Below are 19,436 nucleotides of genomic sequence, written 5' to 3'. Positions count from 1 at the left end.
ATATCCTATTCCAGAGGATCCCAAACCCTCATACAGATGTACATGCAGGCAAAAACACCAGTGTAGTAAAATACAAATAATATTTTTTTTTAAAAGAAAGAAATTGGAGCTAATAAAAAAACCACTAGCAAGATCTTTTAAAAGTACAAGAGGAAGTTTGGGTGGGTTTTGCCTGTGGGCACAATAACCATCTTCCCCCCCCCCGCCCCCCCACCCCCCCCCCCTGCCTTTGCAGCCAGTGGCTTTCCACTACCTTATCCTGGATCAAATGGGGTCAGCATCATTAAGTGCAAATGTTCCAGAACACTGCCCTCTTATGAAGTTGACATTAGTTTTCCATCTGTAAAATGCTCAACTGGTAAAAGAGGCTACTTAGATGAAAGTAATTTCCATTCTGAAATCTACTTATCTAAATGAAAGCAATTTTCAATCTCAAATTTTAAAAGGGAGGTACAGGGAGAGATGGCAAAGGATAAAAACGAGGCTAATGCTATTATTTAGGAACACTTATTGTGTACTTAGTGTATGTCAGCTCCACGCTAAAAGATTTCCAGGGGGTCAGCTCCGCTAACTGTTAGCAGCAGCAAGGAGGGAGCCACTACTAATAATACATTTTTAAAAAAAAATGCAGAAATGGAGGCTGAGGCCTTCATTTTTACTCAAAACTGAGAAGCAAGTAGGCAAAGCACACATATAACCCAGGTCATGAAATCCCACTGGATTACTCAGACTCCTTCAACATCCATCTAGCCAAGAAGATAAATGCTAAATTAACATGACACTGTTTATAGCCACTCATATTATATTATAATTAATTATACACATTATGATACATTATTCACCTAAATAATAGATATTTACATGGCATTAGAAATAATTTTTAGAGAAGTATTAGTAAGATAGATAGGGAAACAATTATAGTATATTAACTAAAATATAGAAGTAATTGTGCTTACTAAACATTGATTTGTTTGCCTTTTTTGTTTTTTTGAAGACAGGCTCTAACATAGCCCAGACTGGCTTTTACTTTGCTATATAACCTGATTCCCTGATTTATTTATTTATTTATTACAGGAATGCACCACCATGTCTAGTCTGTTTGCTTTCTAAAAAAATTACAAAACATAAAAAAGAATAATTCTTATTTCTGAGTACGTACATGAGGAAAGCTAGAAGAAAATGGTATCATCCTACTAACAGAAATTATTGTTATTCATGACTGTTTTGTTACTTTCTGAAGTGTTTCATTTTTTTTCTGTACAGCAAGCACACATGACTTTAAAAAGACTGGCGCATCTCTACTTTTCCATTACGACTGCACAGCTTCAACATAACCTTGCCCAAATCTTATTAAACTGTATTGTTCTTTTATCAAACACACAGTGCAGGAAGAGTCCACACTTGGCTTTCTTAAGATGGGGAAAATTTATCTGGAGTGATAGCCTTCCTTTTCTCCTGAAGATGGTGCATGCTCAGACACATGTTATGAAAACACAGTTACACAGAAGAAAGAAAAGAAAGCAAAAGAAAGCAGCCCTACTCAGTAAGATCGTCACAGGAGATGTGTAAAAGGCACAACTGAAATATGTGGGGAAGAAGCTATGTTTTATGTTGTGGACATGGAAGGGAAAGAGATCTAGAATCAATAGGAAAAGTCCCTCACTCCTCAAAGTGCTAGGAATAATGCTTGTGAATATAGGCTGGGTTCAGACAGTTAGGGTCTTAGGAAAGGGGATACCTGAGCTTAGTACCACACCACTGAAAAATTCGTTTCCCAGAACTACTTGCTAATTTCTTAGAATCTTTTAAGATTTCTGGTCTCCTTCCCTCTTAAACTGCATAGTGTTTGTCAGCTTTCTCTCCCTTGCCAAGACCAAGCTTTATAAACTGCCTGCACAGGTCAGAGGCCATCTTCTAACCACCTTTCTCAGTATGATGTCCAAAGTCAAGCCCAATCAGCCGCCTCCCCACAGCAAGGGTGGCAAAATAGATTATCCCTTTAAAAGCCGTATCTATGACTCTAAGCTGAGCTACAGTCCAAACCTCAGGGTCCACAGAAGATAGCACGTGGGAAAAACAGACACGACAGGTTAGGGTTGGGGCTGTGCTCAGTGGTGAAATGCTAACTCCAATGCTTGAGACCCTAGGCGCAGTCTTCAACACTGATGCGGGGTAGAGAGGAAGAGAGGGAGGGGAGAGAGGGAAAAAAGAAAAGAAAAACCAACTGGTTCAAGCTGAGTGTCACAGCCTCAGAACACTCACAGATTCAGATATGAGGCTCCTTGGAGAAAGCCATGATATTTAAAATTCAATAATTATATGATAATCCCAGAAAAGAAACATTTAATTCAGGGAGTACAATAAAGTCTAAGTGGGAGCTAAAAAGAGAGTATCACAAGGCTACAGAATTATCCTAATATCATGTGGCCTAAAGGTCAACGAGCTATCAGTCTTTCAATGCCATGATCACATGTCAGGCTGTCCTAATTCTTACCCTCACCCACCCCTACATTCCCTCACCTACCTTGGCTCACACCTGGCCTATAGTCCTCTCTCCATCCCGCAGCGCACCTCTGCTCTCTGTGGCACAGATGAAATTTCATCTCCTCTCGTTAAAAGCCTTCTGGGACTGAGTCAGCAGATACTCATGATCAGATAATCTCAGTTTGCATCCCAGCTCCTCTGCTTTCCATGTGCTCATGATGAGCAGCTGTCAGAGTTTCAGAACGGGAGTCGAGGTGGGGGGGGGTACCATAGGCTTCCAGAATCAGAGGATGTTGGTCAGCCCTCTGCCAGCCACTTATCTTACACAGGATGGGTGGAGGAATCTGTAGCCATTCAAAATGTCACAAACTTTTAAGGCTTGAGCCTCCCTGACTCTTGGTGCACAGTTGAGTTAACCATCACATTAACCGTGGGTGTTCACAGTGCAAAGGAACTGTTGGTTCATAACCCAAAGCTTGGAAAACCTTAGCTGCTGCTCTTTTCCTTCCATTCCTTCAAAGTATCCCAAGAGAGAGAAGGAGCAAGTCCTAAAAGATCATCTTCTCTAAGAAGCTTCTAGACCCCTGTGAAATCTTCGAAAACGAGCAACAGCCGGCCAAGGCAGCACAGTCCTGTAAGTCCCAACAACTGGAAAGGCTGGGAGGGGTCACTTGAGCCCATGCATTCAAGGTCAAACTATACAATAAATATAGTAAGACCCAGGGATGGATAAATGGATGGATGGGTGGGTGGATGGATGGATGGATGGGTGGGTGGGTGGGTGGGTAGGTGGGAGGGTGGATGGATGAAAGGAAAGTACAGCAAGGGCAACAAAAACCAAGCTGAAAATTACAGTGGAGACAGGCTTCAAAGACCAGGAAGGGGTATAAAAGCATTCTCCCAAGTGATGACAATACCACCTTTGCCTAACTAACAGGCCCAACAGAGACAGAGGAACTCTGAAGCTGCTATGTGGCTCCAGAACTTCGGTGCCCCTAGCCCTGAGATCTTAGCCTTCCTGTAATGTCACAAGGGTAGTGGAAAAATAGACCCTGGATCTGCTGTTTTCCAGGCATGGACATCAAACACACCAGAGCCCTGCTTCCCCAGCTCCTAACTTCTGGACAGACTGGAGAATGCAGCAGGAATTTAGGCCTGGACAGACTGGAGAATGAAGCAGGAATTTAGGCTGTTCATAGTTGTTGGTCAAACAGGGCAGCAACGACTAGAGCTGAGAAGTAGAGACTTCTCTGTGCACCAAGAGAAAAGTAATAGGCTCAGAAGTGCTCTCCATATGTAAAAGCCCAAGTCTCCAGCTGAAAAGGAAGAACGTTTACCTTGAACTTATCTATAGACCACAGACTCCAGCCAGTGTGTGCTCTTTTATCTAGTAAACCAACTATGGTCAATAACTTAAGAACCAGGGCTTTCTAGCCTTGGGAAGTGATGAGATCAACTATGAGCAGTTTAACGAACAACTGTATTATAATCAGGAAGGAGAGCCTGAGGGTTTTTAAAAATATTGTAATTATTGGGGGAATGCATGGTTGCCATGGTACAAATTTGGAGGACAGAGAACAATTTTTTGGCATTGGTTCTCTCCTTCCACCTGTATGTGGGTTTTAAATATTGAACTCAGGTCATCAGGATTGTTCAGCAAGCACCTTTACCCACTGAGACATCTCAAAGGCCCCTCGCTGTTTGCTATTTAAGATGTCTCCAATATGAAGACCTGTGGTAGTACCAGAACTTTCCCAAAGAGAAAAATCCCTATTCTGATTCTTGTATTAGAAGACATGATGACTAATTGCAGCCTTAACGACCATGGGATGGCATCACCAGAAGCAACTTCAGCTTTCAAGAATCCTTTATCCCTCATCAAGGTATTCATCCCAGTAGGCAAAAAATTCACCTACTGCCATCTACCTAACTAACAAGGCTAATGTTCTATTGTACAGTCCAAACCTCATTCCACCTCAACTGTGGGCTCTCTGTATGCTAGATCTAATCCTTGTAAAGTCAGGGTTAGTGAACTATGGCCCTGCTCTTCCTTTGGGTGTGTAATAACATATCTATCACTGAATTCCCTATATTAACTATTTTTACTTCTACGATTCAACACTAAGAATAGTGAAGTCACACAACTGTTACCCTCAGCAGTCCCTACAACTTTTGCATCTGGTCCTGCTGCTTACATACTTAACACTTTAATGGAACATAACCATATTCATTCCTTTGCATATTTTTAGGTTCCTTTCTCGCTATCAAAAGAACATTGTTCAAGGCCAGAGATTATGTTGTTCTACGTCATGAGCCCCTAAGATCTAAAATGTTGCTATGCAGTCCTTTATTTTAAGTATTAAAAAAGTCACCCCAAACCAAAATATACCTTAGGTTTCTACTTTAAAATCCATGGCTTACAGCCTCTCCGAACTTTCCATTCAAATAACTATAAGGTAGCAAAACTGATCAAATTCCCCAAATCAGTGAAAACCTTAAATGACTGTCAGACAAACTGACAGCTGGAATTTGCAAGAAATCTTTGTCAGTAATATAGGTAGTGCTACAGTGAGAAAAAAAAATCTGTGGCTGAGCCAGGCAGCAGCTTCTAACAACCTGAAAAGAAGAGATCTTGCCATGATCAGCCTCACGGCTGGCAACCCACAAGTCAGACAGCCGTTCCTCCACGGCTGACAACTGCTTGCAGGTAATATTAATACTTCCTGGATCCTGTCTATACCTAGTTAGGGGCTCTAATCAATTCTCCAAAGTCAACAGAGTACAATATGATCTGATTGGTGCTAGCAAATCTGACTGGTACTGAGAAGGGGAGGTTTCACAAGAAAACCTCTGGGAGTTACACATAAAGGAGTCTAGGACTTTTTACAGACTTTATTTGTTCAGCATATCTGAGAGTTTAGTAGTTGGGATAGAAAATCTGAGTAGTTACTAGACTGTGAGAAACAGGCTAAAAAGCTGTATGCATTAACCTGCCAGCAAATAATGGAGCTGAGAAGTGGTTCTAACCAGTAGAGAGTATAAAAATATTCACTATATACAATCTGTCTCTGACAAACAACAGACCCTCCTTTGAATATGCAGAGACATACAAAAAACCAGCACAGCTCCTATGAAAACGTCTGGCAGCACATGGGGAAGCGCATATCATTCTGAAGTCTTAGAGAAGCACAAACATCCAAATTTAGTGTAAGAACTAGAAAGGATTTTACAAAACTCAGTATGTCCTAGAGAGTATGCAAGAAAACCTGAACTCTAAGAAGCAGGTATTTTTTTAAAGCCACCAGAATAAGGTGCCCTGGGAAAGAAAAACAACAAGCTGAGGCAAAAGGAGAACTCTGCAAAGTAAGGAAGAATGACAAGGAGTTAAACAAAATCAATCAAATTCATGCGAAGGAAGCCAAATATGAATCTCTTGCAAATACACAGAGGAAAAGAGGAGATTACATTAGTAGCCCTTCAATAGTTGCGATTAGGAACTCTATCAAAATAACATAATAAATGAGGTCAAAGGGAAAAAGTACCAATGAACCACTCAACATTTTCTGTCTAGAAAGTGTTGACTAAACTCAATAGCCACCTATGTGCTGAGGGAGTGGTTCAGCAGTAGAGTGCTTGCCTAGCATGCCCAAAGCCCTGGGTTCTAACCCCAGCACTGCAAGAAATAAACAAATAAATGGATGGATGGATGGATGGATAGATAGATAGATAGATAGATAGATAGATAAATTCTTAATTTTTAAATGAACTTAACAACTTAAGAACAAGATAATTTCTTCATATTATATCATATCTAACTTAAGCCAATAGGCAATGTAAGAGTCAAACATAAAAATATCTCCATTTGTACTGGCTGGCTTTATGTGTTAACTTGACACAAGCTGGAGTCATCAGAGGAAGGAGTCTCATGCATTTTCTCATTTAGTGGCCAATGGGTAGAGGACCCAGCCCATTTTGGGTGGTGCCATTCCTGGACCTGTGGTCCTAGGACCTATAAGAAGGCAGGCTGGGCAAGCCATGAGAAGCAAGCCAACAAGCAGCATTCCTCTGCATCAGCTTTTGCCTTGGGGATCCTGCCCTATTTAAGTTTCTGTCCCGACTTCCTTCAGTGATGAAAAGCAATGCTGAAGTGTAAATCAAATAAACCCTTTGCTTACCAACTTGCTTTTTAGCCACGATGTTTCATTGCAGCAATAGAAAACTTAGCTAACACACCATTAAGTGAAGCACCAGAAATAGTTCCATTAAAATCAAAACCAAGATAAGGATTCTTTCTAGTATTAGCATTATTCAAAATGATGCCAGAAACTCTAGCCAACACAACCAGGCTTGAGCCAAAAAAACCAAAACAAACAAAAAACACAGTTTTGCTCTTTAAAAAGAGGTAAAGTTACCATTTGGAAAAATGATCCAAGGGGAGCATCTGAAAAATTATTATATAAATAAGACTGAAGCATAGTAGCCCAATTTAAACCAACATACAAAACTGGAAATCTTTCCTACAAATCATCAGTAATAAAAGAGGATATAATAAAAGATCATAAACTACAAACTGTATTTAAATGGCCTTGTCGAGAAATATGTGGGAAATACACACACACACACACACACACACACACACACGGAACATAGAAGAAAATGTCAAGAAATTAAGAAATGAATTTATGAAGGCAGGTAGTAGTGGCACAAGCCTTTAATCCCAGAACTCAGGAGGCAGAGGCAAGTGAATCTCTGAGTTTGAGGTCAGCCCAGTCTACAGGGTGAGTTCCAGAACAGTCAGGGCTACACAGAGAACCTGTTTCAAAAAAACAAAAACAAAAAAAATCCTGGCTGAAGAGATTCAACACTGTGATGACATCAGTGAAATCATAGGATTAAAGTAAGCAGAGTCAAAATCCTGACAGGATTTGGAAGGGAACCCGAGGAAAACATTTAAAGTTCCCCTGACACCAAAAAACTAATTGAGAGTAGTTACTAAAAAGAACTGTAGGTGGCATAGTAGGCTGAGAGGGCAAAGGCAGATCTGGTCTACCTACCTGCTGTTACAAACCCAAGGCTATGAAGCTGGGGCCCTAACCTGTTCCTTTGTCCACCCAAGGAAGGCCATGATACTCTCATTCTCTGCATCAAGAAACTTCTTGTGGTGCTAGAAAGCTAGCTCAGCGGTGAAAAAAACTAGCTGTTCTTGTAGAGAATCTAGGTTCAATTCCCAGCACCCACACGGTTGCTCACAACTGTCTGTAACTGTGGGTCCACGGATCTGACACCCTCTCTGGCTTCCATGGGCACCAGGCAAACATGTGCACAGACGTATATAAAGTCAAAATTCCCATACATGTAAAATAAAGTAAGGAGAATTTAAAAAAAAAGGAATATGAATCTGGGTTAAAAACCAAAAGAATAATAAAACATCCTCTGAGCTAACTCCTAGCATATACATATAAGTGTGGTAACGACCTTAGAGAATTTTTTGCTGGGTGTGATGGCATCTATAATCCTAGCACTGGGAAAGAATAGTCAGGAAGACTAGGAATTAAAGTCCAGTCTGCTACATAGCATCCTCTGTCAAAACAAATGAACAACAAATACAGGGAAAAAAATACTTAGGAAAAAATATAAGCTATAGCCCAGCCCTACCTCACCATCTTCCTAGTACAAATTTTAAATGGCCACATTAAATATTTTTACAAGCATAACATTGGATTTTCTATAATCTTATAATAAAAAACCTGTTTAGGCATAAAATACAGAAAGAAAGTTGGCTGTGGCAGTGTATTTGGGAGAATGACACAGGAGAACCAAGAATTCCAGGCCATACTAGGATACACAGTCAATTTCAAGCCAATCTGGGCTATAGGATGAAACCCTGTCTCAAATAATTAAATACATACATACATACATACATACATAGGAAATACTCATGATCTGAAGGAAGAAGTAATCAACTTGATCAAGAAAATGCAAAATTGCTGTATAGCAAACACTTCATTAAAAAGTTAAAAGGTGTGGGCTTTGTGGTGTAGATTTTTTAATCCCAGCAATTCGGAGGTGTCAGATCTCCTGGATCCGGAGTTACACACAGTACTAAGCCTCTGACATGTGTGCTGGGGACATCCGCAAGAGCTGCAAACTCTCTTAATCACTGAGCAGTCTCTCTCCAGATCTCTTTTGGAAGTTTAAGACAGCTCTTGATATGTATCTCGGATCAGTCTACAAATCACTATGTAGCCTAGGCTGGACTTGAACTTGAGATCATCCTGCTTCAGCTGCCTCAGTGCTTGGTTTACCACCATACCTGGCTTACGTTATAACATTTCTTTTTGAGACAGGGCCATGCTCTGTAACTCCCGATGGACTCACAGAAATCTGCCTGCATCTGCCTCCCAAGTGCTGGGATTAAAGGAGTGCACCACCCCACCCTACCCCACCACATGTCAGTTTCAAGAAGTCTCATTTACTAAGACTGAGGGTTTCACAATGTTTCACATGCCTTTAATACCAGTGTTCCCAGTCAGCAGCAGGTGAATCTGTATGAGTTGGAGCCAAGTCAGGGATACATAGTGGGAGTCTATCTTGAAGGAAAAACAAATGAACTGGGGAGGGGGAAGACCAACTGCTTCACATAATATGACAGGATAGGTTCCCTAATGATAACTGATATAGGTAACTAACTTCAAATTTGCTGCACTTCAATGCTTGCTCTCTCTCTCTATCTAGATTACTTGTTGTTTTTAACAACACTTCATGTAATGTAAGCACTCTGTAAACATGTGTTATACTATAGTGTTTAGGGGATAATGACAAGAAAAAGAGCCTCCTGTTAGAACAGATGCAGTATGAAAACAAACAAACCTTTCAGTGTGCAGCTGGTTGATTCTGGAGAGGTGGAACCTCACAACAGAGGGCAGAATGTATTGATTTCAGTCAATCCTGAATGAAGAAAAAGTATTCTATAGGGTGGCCATAGAAAGCACTGGGAAACTGCTCCTTAAGGAAAAAGCCATTCTAAGCAGCCAAATGAGAAAACGAAAGTGGCTCAGTTTCAAAGAGATGGAGAACAGCATTTCAAGTACAAATACAATATAACAAACAATGCTAGGGTTGCTCATCCAGAAAGAAGGAACACCTAGAAACATAAAGATAAGGGGTTCTAAAAAGCAGAAAGCGATCAAACTGGAATTTCAGAAGTTGGTGAGATTAGAGTTTGCAAGACCGCCATGCCCAAGGTTGCTGTGGAGTGGGCCAAGTAGAAATCCTGCCAAATCTAGCTCTACATCTCAGATGCATGGCTTCTGCTAAGGCATCCCTCTTAGCAGCAGGCTCCAGCAGCGGCACTTAGCAGGTCACATGTCGGCAGAGGTGCACAGTAACAAAACAGTCATGACCCAGCTGGAACACTGGCAAACTATCATTCTCCCCTGAGAAACAGACCATGGGATCCCTGTAGTGAATCCTGCCCTGACTCCACCCCTAAAAGAACTGTCAGTCCCAAACCAGCATGGGGCAATGCAGCCTGCTGTATACATCAGAACCCCTTTCCTGCAGTGGCCGGGCATGTCTCTGCAAAGAACATGCCAAGCTCTGTTTAGCTGGGAAGCCAGAAAACTCGCATAGGACTGGTATAGCAAAGCACTAGTGGAGTAATAAGAAATAGGTAGGTGGTGCTTGTCACCAAGCCCACAGCGGAGCCTCGGTGTGTGCACTGAGATGTAAGGACTGTTAAATGACACAGGAAGACTGAAAGGGAGAATAAATCCAAGACTTTATTGTCTACAAAGCAATCAAAAATTGATAACACTCTTGCTGAGCAAATTTAAAAACAGAAGAAGCAACAGAAAACATACAAGATTAAGGTCAAGAAACCAAGCGTAACTATATGAGGAAAGAGTGTCAAGTGATGATAGAGAAGTCCGCTTACTCAGCCACAATTATGGGAAGCAATCTGAAGATACAGAATAGGTAGATAATCTCCTAACAAACACAAACAACCACAATTAAAGCCAAAAGATTTGAATAGAGTGATTTTCAGAGAAGAAGACATTGAAAAGGTAATTATGACTCTACCTATAGAAAAAGGTACCAGTTCCAAATGTGCTTTACAAGGGAGGTTCGTCAGACCTTCAAAACACATATCATTTCTAAGGGTAATTAAGTATTATGGGCCAAAGAAAAAGAAGAGACTTTCTCTACTACATATTACCCATCTCTAATCTTCAAATCTAATAAAAAAATAAAACATTTCTATCTCACATATGAATAATGAAGACATATTCTAAATAAAAACACTGATGAACAGAATTCAGCCTTGTATCAAGATGATAACATACTGTATTCAGCAGGCTTACTTCATAAGCCTTTGTAATTGTAGTTCAAAACTAGAAATTCTATCAACATAATTCATTGTATTGAAAAAATAATTGAGAGCTCAGGGTATAGCTCAGTAGCACAGAACTTGACTAAGGTGTTCCAGGAAAGACAAGAAAAGCCATAGAGCACAACTGCGAACTCATGCAGCTGCTGGTCAAATATAGCAACCAATTCTGTAAGGAAATGTGGAAACACACACAAAAAAAATGAAAACTCGAAACCAAATAAACAAATGCCAATAGAAAATGTAAAAGAACACAGAAAACATTTTGATTTTAAAATCTTTAGGCAGAGTAGGCCATCAACAGGATTTCTATTTAACTGAGTTTCCCAAAAAAAGGAGCAAAAAATGTAAAATGGAACAAAAAAGTAAGTATTGAAAAGATAGAAGAAAAATGAAATTTACTAGAAATAATAGAAGAATCTGTATAATAGCTGAATGTAAAATAAATATTCATAAAAATCAATAGTCATTTTCTATGATAGCAAATAGCACTTAGCAATGGAGATGAGGAAGATATTTGAGCCCCAACAGGAGAAAAGCTATTAATTCTTGAGAAATGTATCAAAAAGAGTGTATAATAGATAAGAAAAGAATAAATCTAATTAACACAAAATCAGATGTGAACATGCAAAGAAATACAATTTCTTAGCTAAAAAGAACCACGTAATTAAAAAGCTAAACCCAATGTAATGTAATTCTAATTAGAATCCTATTAGAAGTGGAAAGGAATATTAAGTAAAAGGAAATCTTAAAATTTATAAATAGGAAAATTGACAAGACAGTGCTAAGTGAATTTTAAACTAATGGAATCAAGTGAATATGGTCTTGGTACACAATTTAATGGAACAGGACAGAGAATCAATAACTCGAGCCTAGTACATAAAACATCTACCAGCTGACAGGGATGGATGTTCAGTTTAGAGGAAGAAGCAGAGAGTATGGAATATACTGTTCTTGTGCAACTGGTTACCCATCTTTGGTAAAGCAACTTTAAGTAGAATTGGAAATGTGAAAGTTATATAAGAATAATCTTTGTATAGAAAAGACAACTATTATGGCAAGACATTCACATATATACACAAACAAAAATTGAAAGCAAAAATATACCAGGTTAGTGCACAGCAATGGTTTATCACAGCATTATGGAAAGAAAGTAAATATCCGTTAATATGGCAATGCCAAGATAAATTGTGTATTTATGAAATATTTTGCAGCTTTCTGAAATAAGACTTATTCCAGTAGACATTGATAGATTTCAATGAAATATTGCTGAGTGAAAAAGCAGGATCCATTAAAGAATAAAAACAACCTTGAAAGAACAGTACTCAATTTCATATGGAAAAGCAAAAAACCCAGGATAGCCAAAACAATCCTGTACAATAATGGAACTTTTGAGGGCATCACAATCCCTGACTTCAGATTCTACTCAGAGCTACAATACTGAAAACAGCCTGGTGTTGGCATAAGAACAGACAGGAGGACCAATGGAACAAAATAGAAGACCGGATATCAATCCACACACCTACAAACACCTGATTTTTGACAAAAGCAAAAAACATCAAATGGAAAAAAAGATAGCATATTCAACAAATGGTGCTGGCATGACTGGATATCAACCTGTAGAAGAATGAAAATAGACCCATATCTATCACCATGCACAAAACTGAAGTCCAAATCGATCAAAGACCTCAACATAAAGCCAGCTACACTGAACCTCAGAGAAGAGAAAGTGGGAAGTACACTTGAATGCACTGGCACTGGAGACCACTTCCTAAATATAACCCCAGTAGCACAGATACTGAGAGCAACAATTTATAAATAAGACCTCCTAAAATTGAGACGCTTCCATATAGCAAAGGACCTGGTCAACAAGACAAAATGGCAGCCTACGGAATAGGAAAAGATCTTTACCAACCCCACATCAGACAGGGGGCTGATCTCCAAAATATACAAAGAATTCAAGAAATTGGTCATCAAAAGAACAAATAATCCAATGAAAAAATGGAGTACAGACCTAAACAGAGAACTCTCAACAGAGCTATCTAAAATGGCTGAAAGATACTTAAGGAAATGTTCAACATTCTTAGCCATCAGAGAAATGCAAATCAAAACAACTCTGAGATTCCATCTTACACCTGTAAGAATGGCCAAAATCAAAAACACTGATGACAACTTATGCTGGAGAGGTTGTGGGGTAAAGGGAACACTCCTGCACTGACGGTGGGAGTGCAAGCTGGAACAACCCCTTTGGATGTCAGTGTGGCAATTTCTCAGAAAATTAGGAAACAACCTTCCTCAAGACCCAGTAATACCACTTTGGGTATATGTCCAAAGGATGCTCAATCATGCCACAAGGACATGTGCTCAACTATGTTCATAGCAGAATTTTCATAGCCAGAACTTGGAAACAACCTAAATACCTCTTGACCAATGAATGGATAAGGAAAATGTGGTATATTTACACAATGAAGTACTACACAGCAGAAAAAAATAATGACATCTTGAAATTTGCAGGCAAATGGATGGATCTAAAAAACATCATATCAAATGAGGTAACCCTGACCCAGAAAGACAAATATCGTATGTGCTCACTGATAAGTGGTTTTTAGACATAAAGCAAAGAAAACCAGCCTATAATTCACAATCCTAGACAACAATGAGGACACTAAAAGAAACATACATAGATCTATCTACATCAGAATTAGAAAAAGACAAGATCTCCTAAGTAAACTGGGAGCATAGAAGGAGAGGGAAGAAAATATATAGCTCAATAAGAACAACACCAAAAAAGAAGTATAAATATAAAAATAAAAAAACAATTAACAAAAACTTCTAAAAGCCACATAAGCTTGTCCATGTACATGGAAAAAGATACATACTGGTTTAGTATACGGAGAGATAGTATGAGTTAAGGGCCAAGCAAAAAGAGATTGCAAAGGGCTACTATGACATATCCAGTAATCATATTTCTATATTTATGTATGAGTATAAAATATAAGCAAATTAAATTAAAATAAGAAAACAAGTAGTAAAAATATGAGTAAACAATGATTTATGCTTATCAAAAAAGGAAAGGCAATAACTGAAATTATCTCTTGGGGGAAGGATAGAGGTAGTGATTATTTTCTTTCTGATGAGAATTGTTGCTTTCATCTTAATGAAATAAAATCAATGAATGTTGCTTTAAAAAAACATTACACTGAATAATTGAGTTCATTTCGAAAAGGCAAGGGAGGGAAGTGAGGTTAAATAGCCCTTTTCTGTGGGAGCTGTCCACATAAAATATATAAAGTCAGGATCCATTAGCCCTCACCCGGAAGAAAGTTACTCACCTTAGGCAAGGGACTAAGTGTCTATTCTGAGGAGCTGTTTGCAGGGGCAAATGGGGTAGCCCCCTACCTATTACTCTAATGACTTAAGTAAATCAGAAAGCCATTTACTCTACTCTCAACTATCGACGCATCTCCTAGGCCTATTACTTCCTGGTCCCTCCCTCTGGCCATTTCACTATTCAGAAATCGCTCCAACATGCGGGGGGGGGGGGGGGTTGGGGGGGATTAATTGAGCCCATTTTACCTCACACTAGCAAGTCTAATAAAAGGTCTGATGAGGGAGATGATCACACCTCGTGGCTAAAATCAGAGCTCTGGACCTCTTACTAATTTAATTTAAGTAAACTTGCCTTCAGAGAACCATGTTTGCTTGCAGTATACTTTAATGGATTAGATGCTTGATGATATTTTCAAGTCAGAATTTATAAGACTAAGGGTGTGGCTGGCTCACTGGTTAAACATTGTGCAGCAGGTGTAAGACCCAGAATTCAATCTCTAGAATCCCTGTCACTTCATTTTGCACCTGAAGGAAAAATGTCCATTAAGACACAGGAACAATGGCCTTTTAGTACCATGTCCTCAGTGACAAGACAGCTAGAGGGGAACTATGGACTAAAGCTAGGTAGTCCCCAGCAGCTTTCACGTATAACCTCAGTAGGACAACAAGCTGCCAAGCTACCCTACCATGGCTGGGTAATTACAGAGAATGCTTCAGTGGGATTTGCCAGGGCTCAGCAACAGCTACAGCCCACATACAGCATGTGCATGACAGTTCAGCGAACCACAACAGATGTTCATTCCTTAGGAAAGGCCAGAGGACCAAGAAGTACAGTCCAGGGGGTTGGCACCACAATGTCCTCTATCATCAAATGAAAACAAGAGCCTGAAGAGGAAGGACCATGGAGTAAAACACAATTTTCTCTTACTTGAAGACGACGATAGCTCCCGGACATGGAGGGCAGGCCAGGAGGAAGATCTGCAATTAAAGAATTAAGAATGGTTAGTGAGCAAAACACTGAGCACAGCAACTCGGGGTTATTTTAAAAATGCCACTTATTTCAACAAAAAAAATGTATATAAAAAATTAGATAAGTAAAATTTGTATATTTGTGTTTTGGTTAAAATTTTTATAGTTACAAGGCAAACAGTTTACCAAAGTACATTTGTATTTTCGTGTGCGTGTGTGCATGTGTGTGTATGGAGAAAGAGAAAGACTTAGTTTTCAGTGCTTTGCCATCAATATGCCATAAGTAGCCAGTCTTTGAAGCTTTAACCCAGGGCAGATAAAAATAGATTCTGCACATGGAAGATGCACACACATAACATCTGGTTTGCCTCCCATGGGGGTAGGTGGGCTTATCAATACTCAGAGCTGCCAAATTTAGCACATGAAGACACCAAGTTAAATTGGAGTTCCAGAGAAACAATGAGTAATGTTTTTGTGTAAGTAGGCTGGAAGTGTTGCATGAATCCCATTTCTTTAAAACATTGCTTTGTGTTTATCTGAAAATTGGATGTAACTGGGGATCCTGAATTTTCCCACATCTCTTAACAAACTACCACGACAGACTCTAAAACCACTGGATTTTGTTTGTATCTACAAATTGACGTAGGTAATTTGAGAAGGTCCTATTATCAAGACAGGCAAAAATGCAAACCAAAAGAATCTGTCATTCTAAGAGAAGACCAATCAGCTCACTGCTCTTGGTGTGACACAGGCCACTGAAGACCTGCAGTTGCTGGAACTTTACCCATATGGTGGTCTTCAATTGTCATCAAGGACAAAACATCCTTTGCAAAATTTGGCAAATATGCAAATCCCGAAGTTCTCACAGAAAGCATTCTTATTCTACAAACCTGGGACCTCCCCCCACCACATCTGCATGCTGAACGAAAGTTCCAGAAGGACTGAAGTCAGCCATTCCTGGTAGTCTCACATGCTACACGTTTGCTCTTGGACTAAACTACTCTGAGGGCCAAAGACACAAGGGACTGGGGATCAACCTTTAGGATATACCTAAACCTTATGTTTGCAGGGTCCCTTGACCCAAACTGATTTGATTATGTGGTTTAAAAAACTCATTGATAACTGTCCCTGTCATGGTGAAAGCTCTGACAATTTCCATTATTGGACGTTGGCTTTGCTGAGTCTGCATGCTTTGGCATTTTGTTTCTCCATTCTCTCAGAGTTTACAGGGAGAAGAATAGTCTATACCACAGGGAAGACATCTGTTTGGCAGATAGAATCCCTGCTAAGAGGAAAAGAAGGGAGTATAGAAAAGAATACCAGTGGGAGTCCATCACCGGGGATACCCCATTAGAGAGCCACTCAAAGGAAAGAGCCTTCTACCAGCACCCCAGACCATGCCTTTCCCCCATGGGTCCATTTGACTAAAGTGCAAACTCAAAGATAACTTCAGGTCCACAATTCTCAATTGGACCCCAAATCCAAAAGGCTCTAAAACAGAAAATGAATGATTGTTCAAAGCATGACTTAAACGGGGGTGATCTCCCTTTATTTATAGGGAACTGCCATGTATTTTCCACAGGAATAAGATGTATTTCATTGTGTGGGGTGCATTCCCAGACCTCACTGTAAAATGCTTTTAGCATCCATTGTTGCCAAAGAAGTGGATTTCTGAACCACATTGAATTCTAGCTTAGCCCTCAGGAGCAGCCCAAAAAGGAACTAAATGACGCTGGTCTTTTTTACCCCAGACACAGCAGGAAGGTTACTTACCTTAGGCAAAGAACCAACTTGGAGGCTGTACATAGTGACCCAGCATCAGGCCCACCAAAGCCCACACTTTGAAGCTACAGTACAGAGAGGAAAACGGGTCCCACCCACCTTAGAAAGGTCTCCAGGTCATCTGGAGAATGCCAGAGAGTCATGCCAGCAGCCTCCCCAAATTTTGGAAATACCCAGACACTTGCAACATGCCAAACATAAAGTAAAAATGCAATAGTGGGCCTCACAATTAATGAAGTCTTACATTTCTGTCTGTAGCCTCGAGAGGTAAGCATATAACCCTTTAACTGGTTCTGTCCTTCTCTACAGCAGGTATTCATGAACCTACTTTAAGGACTAAGCCCCCAGTTCCAAGCTACTCCATTGTCCGGTTATCCTCCACCACTCACAGAGACAGCAAACTAGTCGAGTCTTGAGTCTACATGTGCTTACCAACAGTTACTTTCACAGGGCCCAACATTCTAATCGACCTTCTAGCCTTTCTCACCTTGCCTGTCTATGTCTATCACCAGGATAGAGTTTTTTGGTTTTTTTTTTTTTCAATCCTTTGAGACAAATTCGTTGAATATACTAGCAAAAAACGCCCGCCTCAATATTCAACACATTCCATTTCTAAGTAACCCATAGAGTCTTTTAGTCACTTGAAGGATTTCTGAAATCAAACCTCTGCTTAGTCAGGCTAAGGTCACAACTATAATGATTCTTAGTTGATCAGGAATTGTAAAAACATTTTAACTTAACAGCCCAAGGATCCCCAGGAATTCACTGGGTGGTTCCACCACCTCCATCTTTTGATAACGTATGTTTTTGACTGGCAGAAGGAAAACTAAAGCACCCCTTGAGCTGCAAACAGTAGAAGAGGGCATCTAGAAGAACAAAGCAAATGAGAGATGAGAACAGATGCCAGCAAGTCCCAGCACCCATTCGGTGCTCCCTATCTGTGTTCGAAACTGCCCAGCACAGTTCCTGAAGGTAAGAGAAAAACTAGGGAGCAAGCAGACAATGCTACACAGACACATCCCATCACAGGCGGGGCCGTGTTATTTAACCTTATTTCCCAGATGAAGAAACTGGGGGGAAAAGCTCTCACGGACATTTCAGATGAAACCCCAATTCCATGTACTTGCCACAAAGGCCCCTTCTCCCCCTACAGCTCTGCCCATTCACTGCACTCAAAGAACACATGGGGTTTTATATCAGTACTACCACACACATTCCTGAGATCTATTTTTGACGCCATGAGACATCTCAAAACACACCCAACAGGGCAGCCCAGCACACAGATCCAGCAATGCCCACACTAGTTCATTTTTGCTCAAACTCATCTCAGCCCCAGGGCTGGTGGGTACATGTGATTCGCAAACCCTTATAAAACTCAAGTCTTGATAAGATTTGTCACATGAGGCTAGTCATCCCAAGGAAAAATGTCCAGATGCTATTGAAAACTAGTCTTAATTCCCTAGGGGGATAAGTAAATAAAAAAATAAAACTTCATAAAAGCACAGAAAACAGTACATTTAACTCTTACCAGTTACACAATTGCTGTCTCAATTCACCTTCTAACTCTGGACTGTTGTGATTCTAGGCCCCCCTCCTGGCCTCCCACCATCTCAGCTTTCATTTGTCCTACTCCCTATCCCTGTCCCCAATCATACTGGCCCCAAGTTTACCATGGTCCATCCTAAATGAGCTGCTGGCCCAGTTAAGCACTGAAGGGATGCTTGAACTACATGAAATAAAAACTGAGAGTAAGAGGCTCAAGAGACTGACCTGGAGCCTAGCACACTAGCCTCCAGGTCCTAGTGCCCTCTGCTTTAGTTTTCCTGATTCCATTTCTAATGAAAACACCCAGATATCTAGGGATTCCTAAGACCAAGTGCTTACGAGTCTTATCGACCATAGGGAAGATGACAATCCGGGGTTGCACAAAGTCTATCCTGAAGCTCTACCCACTCCTGCTCATACATCTGTAGAATTATCATTTCTCTCTGGACCACCGTGACAATCTCTTCCATATATACCCCCATCAGGCACCATGATACAAGAAAGATCTATCTAAAATGCCACTCTGCTGTGCTATTTTAAATCCTCCCAAGTCTGGCCAATAACTAAAGAAAAGCACAACAGATAAGAACATCTGTGCTCCAGGCTCCATCTACCACGTAAGCAGGCACAATGCCAACAGTACCCTTAACATAATATGTTTCTATGGCTTCATTTCTTTGTTTCTTTTTTTAAGCTTTAAATGTGACTATTTTGCCTCTATGCATGTCTGTGCACCACATGGATGCAGTGCTCAAGGAAGCCAGAAGTGGGCATCAGATCCCCAGGAACTGGAGCTTACAGACCGCTGTGAGCTGCCATGTCAGTGCTGGGACTTGAACCTGGGTTTTCTGTAAGAGCAGCCAGTGCTCTTAACCATGGAGCCAGTCATTTCTACAGCACCTTATTCAATTACATACATGTCATAACTTTACTATTT

General features: G+C 40.3%; 1 protein-coding gene across 1 annotated transcript in view; it reads right to left on the bottom strand.

Moving 5' to 3' along the window:
* Window positions 1–19,436, bottom strand: part of Tmem164 (transmembrane protein 164) — a 177,862-nt gene that overhangs the window by 94,861 nt on the left and 63,565 nt on the right. Inside the window, 1 exon segment of the mRNA XM_038317458.1 lies at window positions 15,132–15,181. Within this exon segment, the coding sequence (XP_038173386.1) occupies window positions 15,132–15,181 (50 nt within the window).

Source organism: Arvicola amphibius, chromosome X, assembly GCF_903992535.2.
Source record: "Arvicola amphibius chromosome X, mArvAmp1.2, whole genome shotgun sequence".
Lineage (NCBI taxonomy): Eukaryota > Metazoa > Chordata > Mammalia > Rodentia > Cricetidae > Arvicola > Arvicola amphibius.
The sequence above is the reverse complement of the archived record's forward strand: the minus strand, read 5'-3'. Positions and strand labels throughout refer to the sequence as shown.